Source organism: Callithrix jacchus, chromosome 4 (assembly GCF_049354715.1).
Source record: "Callithrix jacchus isolate 240 chromosome 4, calJac240_pri, whole genome shotgun sequence".
Taxonomy (NCBI): domain Eukaryota; kingdom Metazoa; phylum Chordata; class Mammalia; order Primates; family Cebidae; genus Callithrix; species Callithrix jacchus.
In genome coordinates, this window is record NC_133505.1 from 137,930,770 (window position 1) to 137,948,659 (window position 17,890).

The window sequence follows — 17,890 nt, forward strand, 5'->3', positions numbered from 1 at the left end:
GTGTTGGCCAAATAGGTAAAAATTAATGCCAGTTATGCTTTTAAGTTTTATGTAATGTTCTTTTAAAATAGATGATAAGAAATTACATGAATGTGATAATGTTTAGATTCTAAGGAGTCCTTCATTTTCTGATTTTCTTGTTTTTCTACCAGACAAAACATAATTATTTGCAAATATTTGCTTGTGACATATTTGAAACTATATTTCTTCTTTGTCATACAAGTAATTTTTCAATAATAACCATGCTTCTGTTGACACTCCTGTGGACCAGGAATTGTGTTTGGAATGCATACTACTTTTTTTTTTTTTCCTCTTTGCCCGTCCTGCTCACTGAAAGTGCCGAATAACTATTTTCCAACAACATTGCACTGTGCCTCCCACCATGTGCCCCAAGTGCATTTTCTTTTTTTTTTTTTTTTAATGGGTTGGAGGTTTCAGTGGGATGGGAGAATCACAAGGAATCAGGTGTTCAGAAGAATGTATTGAGTAGAGGTGAGGAACTAGGATGTTGAAAAGTAAAAAAAGGAGAGAAGGAGAGGAAGAAAGAGGAAGAAAAAGAGGGAGAAAGAACAGGAATATTGCTTCATTCTAAAAATGGGTATTAATAATGGCCGATCAATATTTTGTGTATTTAAAATGGAGAACTCTATAAATATTTATTGAGTTTACTTGTTCTGGATCTGAATTGAAGTCCTGGATATCCTTATTAATTTTCTGTCTCGTTGAGTCTAAATCTCGTTATGGGTCTTACGTATCTGGGTATTAAGATCTCTTATTGTTGCATTGATCCTTTTACCACTGTATCTTTGTTGCTTTGAAATCTATTTTATCAAATGTGAGAATTGCAAATGTGGAATTATCAAATTATCAAATGTGGAATGCATACCACTTTTTTTTTTTTAAACAGAGTCTCACTCTTTTGCCTAGGCTGGCGTGCGGTGGCCTGATCTTGGCTCATTGCAGCCTTCACCTCCCAGGTTCAAGCGATTGTCCTGCATCAGCCTTCCTAGTAGCTGGGATTGCAGGCATGTGCCACCATGCCCAGCTAATTTTTGTATTTTGAGTGGAGTCGGGGTTTCACTGTGTTGGCCAGGCTGGTCTCCAACTCCTGACCTAAGGTGATCCATCCACCTCGGCCTCCCCAAGTGCTGAGATTAGAGGCGTGAGTCACTGTGCCTGGCCTGGAATGCATACTTCTTTTATCATTACTCAGAATTGCACCTCTGAATCAGTTTTACACAAAATGACTTCACATGGTCTTGAGCAACTGGTCAGGGATCTTGAGGCATCCCCACGTTCCAACCTGAGCAAATATAGGAACCAAAATTCAGGGAGGAAACCACCATGGTTACCATATAGTAGAGAACAGTTTATGATATGGAACAGCAAATGGGAACCTACAAACCAGATAAGTCAAAACCAGTCAGCAGAACAAACTGCCATGAGCACAGTGCCCCTCTGAAATAGATTTAAACAACAGAGTAAGGGTGATCACATGTCAATCAGAATTTTGAGTACCAACTTAGTTTGTACTCTCTGAGCAAATTGGAGCAGATGATACATATCTGAAACACTGAAGGGGAGGATTAAAACAATTTATTTGAGTTGTATTTATGCTCAGAAACTAGTCTATTTCAAAGGAAATCATTTTTCCTATTTTGGTATGAAGCACACAAAAAATATGGTTCAGAAGGAAAGCAACAGAGAATCTGAGGCCTGCAGCTGTGAGAGACTGCAGAATATTACAGTTGAGATGTGTCTGAAGCAGAGAAGGGCTGAGAAAGCCATTATCATTACCAGCCACATGCTAATTGCAGAGTGACAAAACACTAGTCCATCACGTTCACAGATTGACCCCAATAGAGGCTGAACTTGTCCCTCATCATAGGGAGAAATTGTTCCCAATACTGTTTCATTCCACTGAGTTATAATTTGCATTCATTAAAATTCACCGTATATGTCTGTGAGTTGTAATCAGCACAGAGTCAGAGCATCACAATCAAGATTGGGAACAGTTCCATCACTCTCCAAAATTCTCTCATGCCCTTTTATAGTCATCCCTTCTTGTTACATCTATCCCTAGAAACCTCTGGTTTGTTTGTAGTCTAGTTTTGCCTTTTCTAGAATGTCATATAAATGAAATCATACAGTATGTGACCCTTTGAATCTGGTTTATTTCACACAGCATATTTTAGATTCATCTGTATTGTTGCATGTATCAGTATTTCATTATTTTGTACTGAGCACTAATCCGTTGCATGGATTTACCACAGTTTATTGATTCATTCCCCAGTTGAAGAGTTTTTGGGTTATTTCTAGTCTGGGATAATTATGAATAAAGCCACTACAAACATTCTTGTATAGGTGTTTATGTGGATATATGCTTTTATTTTATTTGATTTCAAATCTAGCTAGAAGTAGATTGGTGGGTTGCACTGTAAGAATATGGTCAGCTTCGGGCCGGGTGCAGTGGCTCAAGCCTGTAATCCCAGCACTTTGGGAGGCGGAGGCGGGTGGATCACGAGGTTAAGAGATCGAGACCATCCTGGTCAACATGGTGAAACCCCGTCTCTACTAAAAATACAAAAAATTAGCTGGGCATGGTGGTGTGTGCCTGTAATCCCAGCTACTCGGGAGGCTGAGGCAGGAGAATTGCCTGAACCCAGGAGGCGGAGGTTGAGGTGAGCCGAGATTGCGCCATTGCACTCCAACCTGGGTAACAAGAGCGAAACTCCGTCTCAAAAAAAAAAAAAAAAGAATATGGTCAGCTTTTTATAAGAAATTTCTAAACAGTTTTTACCAAGTGGCTATTACCATTTTTGCATTCCCACCAGCATAGGACTTCCAGTTGCTTCACATCCTCACCAATACTTAGTATTATGCATCTTTTTAATTGATAGTCATTCTAGTGGTTGAGTAGTAGTATATTATTGTCATTTTAATTTGTATTTCCCTGATGACTAATAATGTTGAATCTCTTTTTACATGTTTATTGACCATCTATATATCTCATTTTGTGAAATAACTTTTCAGTTATTTTGGCCATTTTTGTATTTGGTTGCTTGTCTTCCTATTAAATAGTAAGTTCTTTTTATTTTTGGCTACAAGTTATTTAATAGATATATTTTGCAAATATGTTCTTTCATTCTGTGGGTTGTCTTTTGTTTTCTTAACAGGTTGTCTTTTGTTTTCTTGAAAAGAGCAAATGTTTTATATTTTGATGAAGTTCAGTTTACCTTTTTTTTTTTTTAAAGTTTGTGCTTTTGTTGTCCTGTTTTAAATCTTTGCCAAATTCATGGTCACTAAGAAGTTCTTCTTTGTTTTCTTCTAGACAGTTTATACTTATGAAGCTCTCTAATTCATTTTAATTTTTATATTAGTGTTAGATAAGGGTTGAGGTTCTTTATTTTGCATATGGATACATAATTATTCTAGTACCATTCCTTGAAAAGATGATTCTTTTTTAATTGCTTTGGCTCCTTTGTTGAAAATTAGTTGGCCATAAGTGTGTGAGTGTAGATTTAGAATTTTTGTTTTATTGATCTATGTATCTATATTTATGCCAGTACCACACTCTCTCTATTTCTATAGCTTCGATGTATGTCTTGAAATCAGAAAGTATGAGTGCTCTTCTTGTTAAAAATTGTTTTGGCTTTTCAAGTTCCTTTATAATTTCATAAAATTTAATTTTTTTAAGGAGACAGAGCCTTGCTCTGTTGCCCAGGCTGGAGTGCAGTGGTGCCATCGTAGTTTACTGCAGCCTTGATTTTTTTAAAAAAATAAATACTGGGCCGGGCGCAGTAGCTCACGCCTGTAATCCCAGCACTTTGGGAGGCTGAGGGGGGTGGATCACAAGGTCAAGAGATCCAGACCATCCTGGTCAACATGGTGAAACCTTGTCTCTACTAAATATACAAAAGATTAGCTGGGCATGGTGGTGTGTGCCTGTAATCCCAGCTACTCAGGAGGCTGAGGCAGGAGAATGCCTGAACCTAGGAGGCGGAGGTTGCGGTGAGCCGAGATCGCTCCATTGCACTCCAGCCTGGGTAACAAGAGCAAAACTCTATCTCAAAAAAATAATAATAATAAAATAAATAAATACTGTTTAGTATTTACAAAATACATGGTGATCATAAGAGAACATTTTACAAATTATAAATGGGAAAAGTAGAGACACATGAGTTAAATGACAAGGTAACCATTTGTAGGGAGTTGGTTTAGAATAGAAAAGTTCTTTTTTAAAGTTAGACAAGGCCATGAATAGGTATATTGCTCTGTAAAAAATACTAGTTACTTTGAAATATACCTCTACCAAAAAGTAGAAAAGCACTGGTAGTGGGTCTAGATGTGTCCTAAGTTAAATTATATAGAGTTCCAGTGGTCCACAGTGCAACCATTGCTTTTAGGCAGGAATCTGTGAGAGACTGGATTGCCTATCACTGTAAGAGCAAAGCCCCAGGACTGGTTACTTTCCCTACCTTCCATAAGGCTTTGTTCAGTGACTTTGGAATGTGGTACCAGAAGTCTCATTCAGTTTTGCCACAGGTTCCCTCAGAACAAACACTATAGCTTCATCACTGGCATTCGGAATCTGCACAAAGAATTTATTCAACAATTCCCCATCTTTTAGCTCAGAAATATTTTGGCTCAAGCAATCCTCCTGCCTCAGCCTTTCAAGTAACTGGGACTACAGGCACATGCCACCATGCCTGGCTGATTTTTAAATTTCTGGTAGAGATGGGGTCTTGCTATGTTGTCCAGGCTGATCTGGAACTCTTGACCTCAAGTGATTTTCCTACCTTGGCCTTCCAAAGTGCTGGGATTACCAGTGTGAGCCACTGCACCCAGCCTCATGTAAATTTAAAGTCAACTTATCAAATTTAATTTAAAAAAAGCATTGTTGGGTTTAATAGATACTGATTTGGATCTATAGAGCAACTGGGGGAGAACTGATATCTTAACATGAGATCAGTTGATCCATGACTATAGTTTATTTCTTATTTAGGTCTTAAGTTCTCTCAGGAAGTTTTATAGTTGTCAATGTATAGGTCTTGCATACATTTTATTGAATTATTCTAAGTATTTAATCTTTTATGCTATTAAAAATCATTTTTAAAATTTTAATTTTCAGTTATTTGTGGCTAGTATAGAGAAATACGGTTTTTTTAAATACAGTGGTTGTATCCTGTGGCCTTGCTAAACACATTTTTGTAAAATCCTTAGATTTCCAGAGAGATGAAGATGTAATCTGCAAATAAAGACAATTTCACTACTTTTTTTTTTTGATCAAGAGACTTTTATTCTTCTCCTTGGAGTTAGCTGACCAGTAAGTACACAGTTAGCTATAGGTTTTCATAGGGGCCCTTTTGGCCTAAGGATATTTCTTTGTGTTTCTAGTTTGCTAAGAGTGTTTATCATGAATGAATAAGAATTTTGTTGAATTTGTTTGAATTTTGTTAAATTCCTTTTCTAAATGTATTTAAATGATCATATTTGATTATTTAGTTGTTGGTAGAGAAATTATATGGACCTATTTTCAAATGTTAATTCATTCTTGCATTTCTAGAGTAAACCCTCTTAGTTTATGTCTTATCCTTTTTATATATTGATTTTCTTAAGGATTTGTGTGCCTCTGTGAAGAATATTGGTCTGTGATTTTCTCTTTTCACTGTCTGGTTTAGGTAATTGGGAAGTGTTTCCTCTTCTATTTTCTGGAAGAGTATGAATTGGTAAAATTTCTTCCAAAATGTTTGATAGAATTTACCAATACTGAAGCCATCTGGACTACTTTGTTGAAAGATTTTTAACTGTAATTTCAATTTTTTAAATATGCTTGGAGTTATTCAAGTTGCCTATTTCTTCTTGAATGCAATTGGATAATTTGTGTCTTTTAAGGAATTTGCCCGTTTCATCTAGTGTGTTGCATCTCTTCACATAAAATTGTTTGTATTTGTATAATCAATAGTGACGTTTCCTTCCCCACTCCTGATATTGGCAATATACATCTTGTATTTTTTTGTTCTGGATACAGCTTTATCAGTTTTATAGATTTTTTAGAGGATTAGCCTTTGGTTTCATTGATGTTCTCTGTTATCTGTTTTCTATTTCATTCGGCGACTATTTTTTATTGTTTCCTTCTTTCTGCTTACTTTCGGGTTAACTGGATCCTCTCTTCCTATGTTCTCAATGTGGTAGGCTTGATAACTGATTTGAGACCTTTTCTTATTTTCTCATATAAGCACTTAATGGTATAAAATACAGCCTTAGCTGCGTTTCACACATTTGCTATGTTTTGTTTTAATTTGCATTCAGTTAAATATATTTCCTAATTCCTCTTATAATTTCATCTTTGATTCATGGATTATTTAGAAACATGTTGTTAAATATAAATAACTAAAGGATTCTCAGGATATCTGTTATTGATTTCTTATTTGAATCCATTGTGGTTCAAAAACATACATTGGATAAATTCAGTACTTCTAACTATTGAGACTTGTTTTATGGCTCCAAGTGTGGTCTCTCTTGGTAAAGGTTTTCTATACACTAAAAAGAAAGTGTATTCTGCTGTTGTTGGGTGGAGTGTTCTATAATTTTCAGTTAGGTAGATTTGGTTAGTACTGTAGTTCATGTCTTCTGTATTTTTACAGAATTTCTGGTTTTTCACCTCTTGAGAATGGTCTTGAAATCTGAAATTGTAATTGTGGAGCATCTGTTAGCTCTTCAGTTCTATCAGATTTTGCTTCAGGTGTTTTGATGCTCTGTTTATGAGGCACATGTGCATTTAGGGTTTTTACGTCCTCTTGAAGAATTGATTCCCTCATTATTATATAATATCTCTTCCAGATAATACTTTTTCTGAAATCTGCTTTGCCTGATACTGATTCTTTAGCTTTCTTTCCATTAGCATTAGTGTGGTATATCTTTTTCCGTATTATTACCTTTAACCTTCCTGTCTCTTCAAATTTGAAGTGGATTTTTTTTGGTAGACATCATAATTGATTCTGATTTTTTAATACAAATCAACAATCTTTGACTGTTCATTGGAGTGTTTAGACCATTTTATGTTTTATACAATTATCGATATGGGTGAGTTTGAATCTCCCACCTTGCTCGTTGTTTTCTACTTGTCTCATCTGTTCTTTGCTGCTTTTCTCTCCTGTTTTACTGCCTTATTTTGTATTAAGGTGTTTTGTTACATTTGTATCTCCATTACTGGCTTATTTGCCGTGCCTCTTTGGTTTTTACTGTAGTGGTTACTGTAGTGTTTTAAAATATACATCTGCTTTCAAATAATATTATGCCATTTATGTTTGATATGAGACCCTTACAGCTATTTGCATTTTCCTCCTCCCAATCTTTGTGTGCTATTGTTGCCATACGTTTTATTTCTACATATTTTATAATGCCCACTGAAAACAGTTTTTTAAAGAAATTGAGAATAAGAAAAGGTCTTTTATTTTTACTTATGTAGGTATGGTTTTTGGTTCTCTTTTTGTCTCTGAGTATATATAAATTTCTATCTAGTAGCATTTTCCTTCTGCCTCAAGTTTTTTCTCTGACATTTCTTCTAGTGTTGGTCAGCTGATGATGAAGTCACTTAGCATTTGTATGTCAGAAAGGCATCCTTCACCCTCATTTTTGAAAGATAATATCTTTGGGTAAAGAATTCTATGTTGCCTTTTCTTTGTCTTTTAGTACTTTAAAATGATCCACCGTTGTCTTTTCTTCTGCACTGTTAATGATGAGTAAGTCTGCTGTCATTCTTGTCTTTGTTTTCTCTGTATATAATGCATCTTTTTAATACTGGTTTTCAGAAATTTGATCATGATGTTCCTTGGTGCGATTTTCTTCACATTTCTTGTACTTCACATTTCTTGGGATTCTTTGAGCTTCTTGATTTGAGAGTATGTAGTTTTTGTGGAATTTCAAACATTTTTGGCCGTGATTTCTGCATTCATCTTCTGCGCTCCCCTCTCTTTCCTTAACTTCCATGCCTAATTAATTGGTACCCTGGTTCAGTATTCCTATTTAACTCTTGTTGTAATGTGTACCTCACTTTGCTACTGCATCTACCATGGTTCAGATCCTCGTTGTTTCTCTTTTTGTCTGTTGCAAAACCTGCCTCTATTGTTTTTAGAGATGTGGTGTTACTGTTGCTTAGACTGGACTTGAACCCTTGGACTCAAGCAATCTTCCTGCCTCAGCCTCCTGAGTAGCTGGGACTACAGGTGCATGCCACTGCACCCAGGTCTCTGCCTCTATATTTGCCTCTCTTCATTCCATAGCATGGTACATAGGTCCCCTTATCCCCACCTATTTTCTAGCTTTCTTTCTCCCTAAGCCATCCCCCCCGACCCATACTGGCAATACGGAATACTTCCAGTACCCCAATGTGTCATACTTTCTCTTGCTTCTGTGCACATGCTCATGCCTTTCTTATGTCTGGAAACCTCCCTGCCTCTCCATCATCCCTGCCTCCATGCCTGGAAACTCTTATTCATTGAGCTGGAATACCTTTCATCTAAAACCTTACCTTGTAATCCCATCCCAACTTCACCAGACCTTAAGTGTTTTCTGTTATAGCACTTAACCTACTGTTTTGCCATCGTCATTGCAATTGTCTAGGTCATCCTCCTAGACTGACTTGTGTGTGGTAAGAGACTACATCTTACTCATTTTTACATGCTTAGTACTGGTACATAGTAGGTGCTTACTAAAGTGTTCATTGAGTAAACAAATAATTGGCATTCAGCAGGTATTGGGCATATTCTTCTTAAAATACGTTGACTTCAGATTAAATCATAACCTACATTTGACAGCCTAGCCTGCTATGTTTCAGGCACCATTTTAGGCACTTCTCATACATTATCTTTAATCCTTATACCATCAATGCAAGGAATGTATTGTCATCCCCACGATACCCCAACTTTGGTTTAGGGAGGTCACGGACAAAGTTGTGCAGATGGAAAATGCCAAAGCTTGATTTCAAACTTGAATGTATATTATTCTTTTCTCTCCTTGCACACACATTAGGAGTTTTGTCGTATCACCATCAGTATTTTCTCAGACTTCCAATAGGAAAGGACAGCTATCTACAGAAATTTATAGGTAGCAATGAGAATCATAATATAGACTCGGAGAATTGATGTCACAGACTGACAGAGGAAAGTCTCTAAGGGGCTGTTCTGGGATATCAGGAAAGGGAAAGCAGGATGGTTCATAGATAGGCTGCGTGGCCTACAAACATCTAGTGCATGCCTGCCGCCGTCTTTGATGTGACCATTGTGAGGAGCCATGTGGGGGGCCCAGCTCATAGGGCTCATCCTGAACCATGTGGTTGGGGATTCCTACAAGGATGCGTGGATCAGGGGGCTGGCCTCAGACAGCATCTTGGGGAATAGTGGAAAGAAATGAAGACTCTGTATGTGCCAGCACTTGCTGTGTTTACAAAAGGCCTGAAGGGTTCATAATGCTTTGTCATTATTGACACTTTGGCTGAGGCTGGAATCACCACCCCTGCCCACTCAGACTGTAGGCCAAATCTCTGTTGAGACTTTAAGCTCCCCTTTGTTACTTCTCTCAAGGCTACTCTTGATTTTCAGTTTAGCTACATTCCACCCCTACCATCTCCAGTGTAAAAATAATGGGGTTGGGTAGAGGGACATACTGGTAGTGGTCTCCAAAACGCCTCTGGGGATTTCCTTTTGTACATACAGCAGTATCATTTTTCTGTGTATTCTGTGCTGCTGAATCCAGAATAAACCTTACAAAGGCATGGTTCCTTCCCTTTTGACATTTACACTCTACAAAATGTTTTAAAATGTGGTTTTAGTGTTTAGGAGGGGAGCTATATTTGCAGGAACTCTGTTTCCTGGGGTACTGCAGCTAATACTTTTGACAGATAAGGGTCCCTGGGCAGTGTCAGTTTAAATGTGCATTTGAGGATGATTCCTGACCTGTTGTTCCTTACAAATCAGTTGCAGGTAGTGTGCAAGGCAGCTAAGTGTGCCATCCTAACTTTTTGAATAGCCTACAGATCTATATTTAGTGCTTCTTTTTTAGTTAGATGGATAAAAGATAAGGTAAGCTCAGTTAGAAAAAAAAATTCCACTTCTAAGGAGGACACCCTTATGCATTGGGAACAGGAAGTTCCAGTGAAGGCAGGATGCTTAGGAAGCTTTCGTTCAGGTATCGAATGAGGTTTTTGATAGTTAGGATGTGAGCAAGTGAGACCTTTTAATGTTTTCACATTTACCGTTTGAATGTTATTATTTTAACATGGTTGTACTCTATCCTAAATTGTATTGTAATGAAGATTTTCTTTGTTCCCTTTTCCAAAAACTTAGCCTGATTTGTTCTTTTCAGGACAAATAGGCACCTAAACATTGGTGGTGGGTAGGGTGTTGTAATGGTTTCTGGAGCCCTTCAAGTGACATCAGTTAAGCTGTTCTTGGATCAACTCACACATAAGACCAGCTGAAGCACATTAATGTTGACCTTCAGTTTTCCCAGTAGGTGTAAAATATTTTTGCTACCACAAAGGAGTTGTTTATTTTCTTTTCAGTGACCACAAATATAAATTTTATCCTTGTACTAATTTGGTATCAGAGATCTTGGGTTAATATAAACAAAAACAGAATCGTAGGTACATACCCTGGATGAATGATGCCACAACTCCTATGGAGAGTGGAATTGATTGAAAAGTTTCTTAAGTCTGTATCTTTAGGGCCAGTGCTGTGTTTGGTGTGCTTAAAAATGTTTTCATGACCTTCCTTTTATATTTTTGCTATTCTCCTAAGAAATTAATCAAAGATATTCTGGGGGATTTCTAAAATAACAGTATCAAAGACAAAAAGGTTAATCTGTCATTTTATTAGGTAGGATGTTAAGTAACCCTGTAGTCCAAAAAAGAATATTTTTATCAAGAGTGTGTTGCTTACATTGGCAGTATTTTTTATATGTACTTCTGTTGGAATATCGAAAGGTAGTTTGTATATGTTGCAGCAGCATGTTGAACTGCCATTGTTGAAGGAGCTGCAGTTAAACCGAGTGTAGCCATTTGAGCAGTCAGACAAATGCTGCATTTTTCTTCTGCCGACTACCTGAGAGGTATCTAATATGGTTTGGATACTCTCATCTTAAGATCCCTCTTTTTAATTAACTTGAATTCAGTCTGCTAGGAGTGGGAACACAAATGAGATCTCGGGATGAAAACGTCTATTTTCTGAATTGCTGCATTATTGCAGGGCTCTGTGATAAGCCTTCCTGTAGACTCATCCCTGGGCTAAGGGTCATAGTCTGAGGATACTTTGTGGAAATCATAAAGGGAGGCCGGAGTCCAGGACAGATCTAGAAGATTGTCTTGTAAATTTATTGTTTTGATTGGTTGGTTAGTTAATTAGTTATTATAGGTAACTAATATTTGTCCCATAGATTAGATATTTGGTTTTACTGACCAGGTTCATCAAGCAAAGTAGAAGTAAATTTTTCACATGGATATTTAAGTGATTCCAGAATTATCTGCTCTTGTTTTAAATTTAGTGTTAAATTTACATTTCTGGTCATTGTGTGCTGTCCTTGTAGGAAGGCAGAAACATTTTTAAATGTTGCTGTTGCTTTCACAGACTTCAGTCATCAATTCACTTGACTAACAAGTTTGTATTGAGCTCTTATTGTGATGAACAATTGGTGTCCTATTTTAGCAGAGGGAGAGAGAACTGAGAAGCTGAGGCTATAATTTCTATACTCAAGACTGTGTCTTTAGCAGAGCAGATACTGAATCAGTAATGTTGAATAAATACGTTAGTAAATAATTCTCATAATTTGTAAAGAAATTAAGAAAAAAAACCCAGTGGGATGTTGTTGTGCTCACTTCATTGTATCCTTGTAGGCTCTTAGAGTTCTAGGCATATTTAGTAGATTCTCAGTACACAGTCGTTGAATAAATGACCAAATGGCCATGTGCTATACATGCAGTGAGAGTTATTAGAATCCAGTGGAGACTCGTCAGTTCCAGCTAGGATCGTGTAATAGTTCGTTCTTGCATTGCTATAAAGAAATACCTGAAACTGGGTAATTTGTAAAGAAAAGTAGTTTACTTGGCTCATGGTTCCACAGGCTGTATAGGAAGCATGGCTGGGGAGGCCTCAGGAAACAATCATGGCAGAAGGTGAAGGGGAAGCAGGCATGTCTCATATGGCCAGAGCAGGAGGAAGGGAGAAAAGCGGGAAGGTGCTACATACTTTCAAACAACCAGATCTCATGAGAACTCACTCACTGTCTTGAGGACAGCAAGGGGGAAACACACCCCCTTGATCCAATTACCTCCCACCAGGTTCTTCCTCCAACATTGGGGATTACAGTTCTGCAGGAGATTTGGGTGGGGACAGAAATCCAAACCATATTAGCTAATCAGGAAAGTCTTCATGGAATAGATGGGATTCTAATTGCTGAAAGAGAGGGAGGGCCATCTAAAAATTGGGAATGGCATGGAAGCCTCTGAGGAGATGTTGGAAGCTGGCAGTGGAGGTATGCAGTGGTGGGCAGTCAGGCTAGAAAGGCAGATACTGGAAAGCCTTGGCAGACAGGCATGTTTCCCTGTAGAGGGAAGAGTGAAAGAAATGTTTTAGAAATAATAATCTAGAGGTTTTATACCAGGCACATTGAAGACGGGAGAGATCATGAAGCACAATTGACAAAGCTTGTGCTTTAAGGGGGTTAATGAGGGAAAGGAAGGCATCAAAGATGGCTACAATCTTGTTTTGAGCTTGACTGACTTGAATAATAGTAAAAGCATAAACAGAAATAGGACATCAGAAGGGAAAATTAGATTTTTGTAGAGATTTAAACATTAAATCTCTTAATGTTTAAGATTAATAGGGACACTTCACTGTGGACTAGTAGAAATTGCAGAAGCATGAAACATTAGACCTGAAAGGGATTTGAAGGTTGAGCCATTCATTAGACTCAAATACAGCCCTGTCATCTTGCTGATGAGAAAGCTAACTAGATTCAGGAACAGCCCCCAGGATGCAATGTCTGGCCTTGATACAGAGCACAAGCAGGATGGCAGATGTAGACAGTCATTTACAGTGTTTCGAAGGGTTCTTAAAAAGTATTCCTTCATTTGCAGTTGGATTTTTCCCTTTTAAATGGGAAGAGTCATTACACAAACAGTTCCAGGTAATGCATTTGGAGATGTTGTCTGCAGAGTATAAACACTGTGTGTAAGATTGAGATAAAAATCACTAAATATTAGGCAATATATTCATTTATTCTTACTGATAAAAAATCTTAACTTGCCACCCAAGGTGACATTACCAGTGAATTTCTTTAATAGTATCCTGACATCTTTTTATTTAGTAAGATCTATTTAGTTATTACTGAATTGACATTTATTTAATTCTAAACATATTTTACACTGCAAATGTTCTATCTTGGACTTCTGATCATGGGTCTAGGGTGCCATATTGCCACCTTTGAGGAGAAGGCAGTTGCTAAGGTTCCCACTACTAGTGTTTCTAGATGGGTCTTACCCCACTCTCACCTGCTTAGGATGTTGCTGGGAATGATGGGAATGGTTGTAAGCAGAATTGGTCTTGATGGGTGTTACATACAAGTCAGGGGCTCTGAAACAATGTTGGGAGCCAGTTCTTACCCTTGCCATACCTGCTTCTGTTCTGCAATCCCTATTATACCTGAGTACAGCAAACAGTGTCCATCTTCCAGCTCACACCCTTTGTATCTGCCTGTCCCAGAGATGCAAGTGCAACACTGGCTTTGCCTTCTGGAATCCATAGGTGATCTTCCAAAACTGAGCTAATCTTAATGTGCAAATGTCCTCTGACTTCTTGGCCTCCAGCCTTGTTCTTTCCTGGGTTCCCAGCTCGATGGGAGGAGATTGAGCACTGAATGGACATGGGGAAGGAGCCTCTTAGTTCCTTTCCCCAGTTAAGGGGGGCAAGGAAGAGAGTGACTTGGAAATGTATAGCATGAGAATAGTTGGGTATCAGCTCTTTGAGAGTAAAATGAAAGATGAAATAATTAGACTTGGATCATCATGATCAGCAAAGTAAAATAACCACAAAACATTTACATCTAGTAATTTACCATCATAATCATAATTTTTCTTTGAAGAATTTCCTATTTCTTCAATAGCAGTGATAGCACTGACATCAAAAAAATACTAGCCTTATAAGCTTATTTTAAACCAGTTCCTAATGGTAGTAACTGCCTTTCTCTTCATGGCATTGCTGAGCATTGATTAACAACCAAGCTATAGGCCACGCATTTTTAAATTAGTGATCTTAAGTAATGAGATCGTAGGGAAATCTCGATCTGATATTTGATATTGGAGAATCAGAAGAGGTCATAGATATACTTAGTGAATTCACATGTCTGAGGCTCCACGTGGTGGGGACGTGGACATTAGTAGTAGTAATTAGCCTTGGATGAGACAAGAACCGAAATTCACATATAAATGGGAAACAGCCAGCGCTGCTAGGTAGAGCTTGTCTAGATTGGGACTAATGAACTACTTTTCAATCTGAAGGCGTCAGGAATAGACAGGCTCCTACTTCCGCAAATACCAAATGAAAAGCCAACCCACTGTTCTTGAATTTATAGATCCAATTTACACTTGCTCTTTTTAACTAATGGAACTAGCCGGCCCCTGCATGCCAAGTTTCTATGGCAATGTGATCTCAGTGACCTCTCTTCTCTATTGTGGAATGTAGGTGAAAAGAACGGAGGGGAGCCTGATGATGCTGAACTGGTAAGGCTCAGTAAGAGGCTGGTGGAGAACGCGGTGCTCAAGGCTGTCCAGCAGTATCTGGAGGAGACACAGAATAAAAACAAGCCGGGGGAGGGGAGCTCTGTGAAAACTGAAGCAGCTGATCGGAATGGCAATGACAATGAGAACAACAGGAAATGAGGCCTGAACACAGGTCCTCAAGTCTGTGTAAAGCATCCCTGCTCCCCTCTGCTGAGTCTAGGGACTGACTTGCAGCGTGCTGTTTAAGTTTCTCTGGTTCAGTCTGTGGAGATTGCCTAATACTTTCATGATCGATGTGATGGCGTTTCTGAAACACAACAAGAAAAATGGAGTGCTGGGACTGGCAAAGGAAATTAATTTATGAAAGAAGAATGGCCCAAGTTTCACTCGCCCTCAGCCATGCACAAGGGAGAGAGAACTTTGGGTTATGCCTCCTGGACACAAATTACAGGCCGCGAAAGAGGCCTTGCCATCAATGGAATACTGCCATTTATATTGCTTAGCAGGGCATTTGACTACTTTATCTGAGGCCAGAACTCTCACACACAGCTATCAAGTGCTAAGTTTAAAATAATCACTGTTGAAATTGTCATCTGTACAATTAGTCCATAATGTTTCATGTCTGTCCTAAGTGTGCTGTTGCTATGCAGTGATCTTTATTTATAGTAAATTATGTTTCATGTAAATGATATATTTTGGTGAAATGCAACCTTTTCTATAAAATGTGGGCAACATTTTAAAGTTTTTTTAAAATCCTATTTTGATAAGTCAGTATGCCATATTTAATGAAATGTATTATATAATTTTTTTTCTTAGGCAAGAAACCTATTGGAATTCAAGAATTAATTAATGAAGCTTTGCATCGAGAAATGATGGGTCTGAAGTCCAAAGTGAAACAGATAAAGGAACTTTTATTAAAGCCTGAGATTCAGGCCAAAATTAGGAGGGAGCTTTTTGAAGGAAGACTTATTAATAACAGTAATCCAGCAAATGATGTTATTTTTGGCACAACTTTGACATAAGCTCTACATTGCAATTGTGGCAACATAGCCCCTGAAATCTTTCCAGCTTACCAAGTAGCTCTTTGGTATACACCAAAGAAGTTTCTGATAGTGTCTGCACAACAGCAAACCAACATTTGGTAAGGAATTAGCAATTTCTTGCCAAAGAAAACTCATTCTGCCCTGTTATTTTTTGAGCTAAACTTGTGTTTTAGAATGTCTGTTTCTGTGATATTGAGAGTTATTTTATAAAAATGATTTCTTAATTAGCCGTTGTGAGATATTTCTTGGGTCCTTGCAGAAGAAAATACAGACTGTGAAGAAACCATTCACAGACAAATAGAACAAAACAGAGCCAACAACAGTATTTGAAGGGTCACTTGCCTCCTGTTGACATGATTGTTGCTAAATCAAAAGAAGCATTGTCCAGGTGTGTCTATATCTAGTGTTACTTTTAATGAGAATTTGAATGTTTATTGAACAATAGTACTTGAACGAACATTTATAAATGTAATTATTGCGATCACTGGTTAAGAATGTTTTATATATCCTTATAATATTTTTCACTGATCAAAATGTAGTTTGCTTTTTCATTTCTTAAGGAATTCATGTTTGGGATTTTTATTTTTTACATTTTCGAAGATAAGCTCCAGGACTTATCAGATCCCTTGTAATCTGAATGTGTTTGCACTGGTTCGGTTTTAAAGAGCATTCTGGAAAACCTTTCCCTGCTATGGTGATTGTTGGTAACAGCTTTTTCTATAGTCATTGTAAAATGGCTGCTACCAATAGATCATGATAGAGGGAAATCACTGGAGATCAAATGTGTAAAATCATTTCAAATATAAAATCCAATTTACTCATGGATTTTAGCTATTTTTTCACTGAGTAAATTATACTACATTTATTTACAAATGAGTTTATGCATTTTCCTGGCTCTTAATAAACATACTGTTTTCCCTTGCCTTTTCTCATCTCTTCACTGTTGGGAGTAGCTGGATCTATGTTGGCATAAGGAAGTTATCAACAGGAGCTCTGACAGCTTCGGTGTTGCTTCACCTTTCTGTTCCTGTCCTTCATGCTGAGGTCGCACAGTGGTCAAAGCACCATCAACTTCATGCTTTAAAATCGTATCAAATCAGTCAGCTTCACCGAGAATTAACAGCAGAACCTTAAATTCAAAGAAAATCTAAATTCTCAGCTTCACCGAGAATTAAACAGCTAAGAATGTGCCAGTGATGTGACATCCTAGCAAAGATGAAAAGTGGAGATCCATCCAGGTGCAGAATCCTGCAGCTGTTTGCTGTGAAACCCCTTTCAGTGGTAGAGGGCTTGACTGTTTGTAGATGGGTTCTTTAAGTAAATCCTTAAGGTGGAAAGCAAAGATAGTTTTGGCCTTGCCTTGTGTTTCAAAGAAGGGAACAGACTCCAAGAGGTGGCACACCTTATCCAAGGCCTCACTGCTGCTGGAGAACTGGACCTGAACTGTCACCCAGGACTCTGTGCCAATGCCCCGGTGTTATCCTCACCACCCCATAGTGTAAGTTAATGGTGTTTCTGCAGAGAGCACTTTTCAGCATGTATCTACAAATATCCTCTGGGAGCGATTCCCAATCCAACTAGATAATTTGAAAGGCTAAAATAGTATACTTTTTGAGTCTGGGGTTACATGTCTTATTGTTACTTTAGTTTAAGATCATGATTTCTGTTAAAAACTAAGTCCCAGGTTGTGTGCCACGTGATTTAGGCTCATGATTAAATTTCTTGTCTTCAGTGACCCTATTAGGAAGTAATTAGTACTTTTACAGATTAGGAAACAGGGGCCCTGTGTTGTTAAATAGCCCAAGTTTATAAAGCTCATAAAGATCAGGTCAAATTTAAACTCAGATCTGTTCTCAGTCAAAACCAACACTTTTCCCACAATACGACTCTTCTTCTCTCCACCAAGTATGATATATTTGACAAATTAAAGAAGTGTAAGGAAAGGAAAGTCACCTTTTTTTGACTAAACCAGCTTCCTTGCAGCCCTGAATTTCTCTGAACATATATGAGAGTAATCAGCTGATGTGATGGAACTGAAAAACAAATCACCTAGATAGATGCTTAATGTAGGGAT

At 37.8% G+C, this 17,890-nt stretch overlaps 1 protein-coding gene across 7 annotated transcripts in view; it reads left to right on the forward strand.

Moving 5' to 3' along the window:
* The window catches only part of AKAP7 (A-kinase anchoring protein 7), a 148,919-nt gene extending 132,180 nt beyond the window's left edge, over positions 1–16,739 (forward strand). For 4 of the 7 annotated variants that reach the window (XM_008995070.5, XM_054254440.2, XM_078370104.1 and 1 more), the window contains one exon: positions 15,590–16,739. In XM_008995070.5, coding sequence (XP_008993318.4) covers positions 15,590–15,795 — 206 coding nt within the window. In that variant the 3' untranslated portion in view covers positions 15,796–16,739. Of the gene's footprint in view, positions 1–14,735 lie in introns of all 7 variants that reach the window. The other 3 variants (XM_002746958.6, XM_008995074.5, XM_008995075.5) reach the window with 1 other exon arrangement.
* The last annotated feature ends 1,151 nt before the right edge of the window (positions 16,740–17,890 follow it).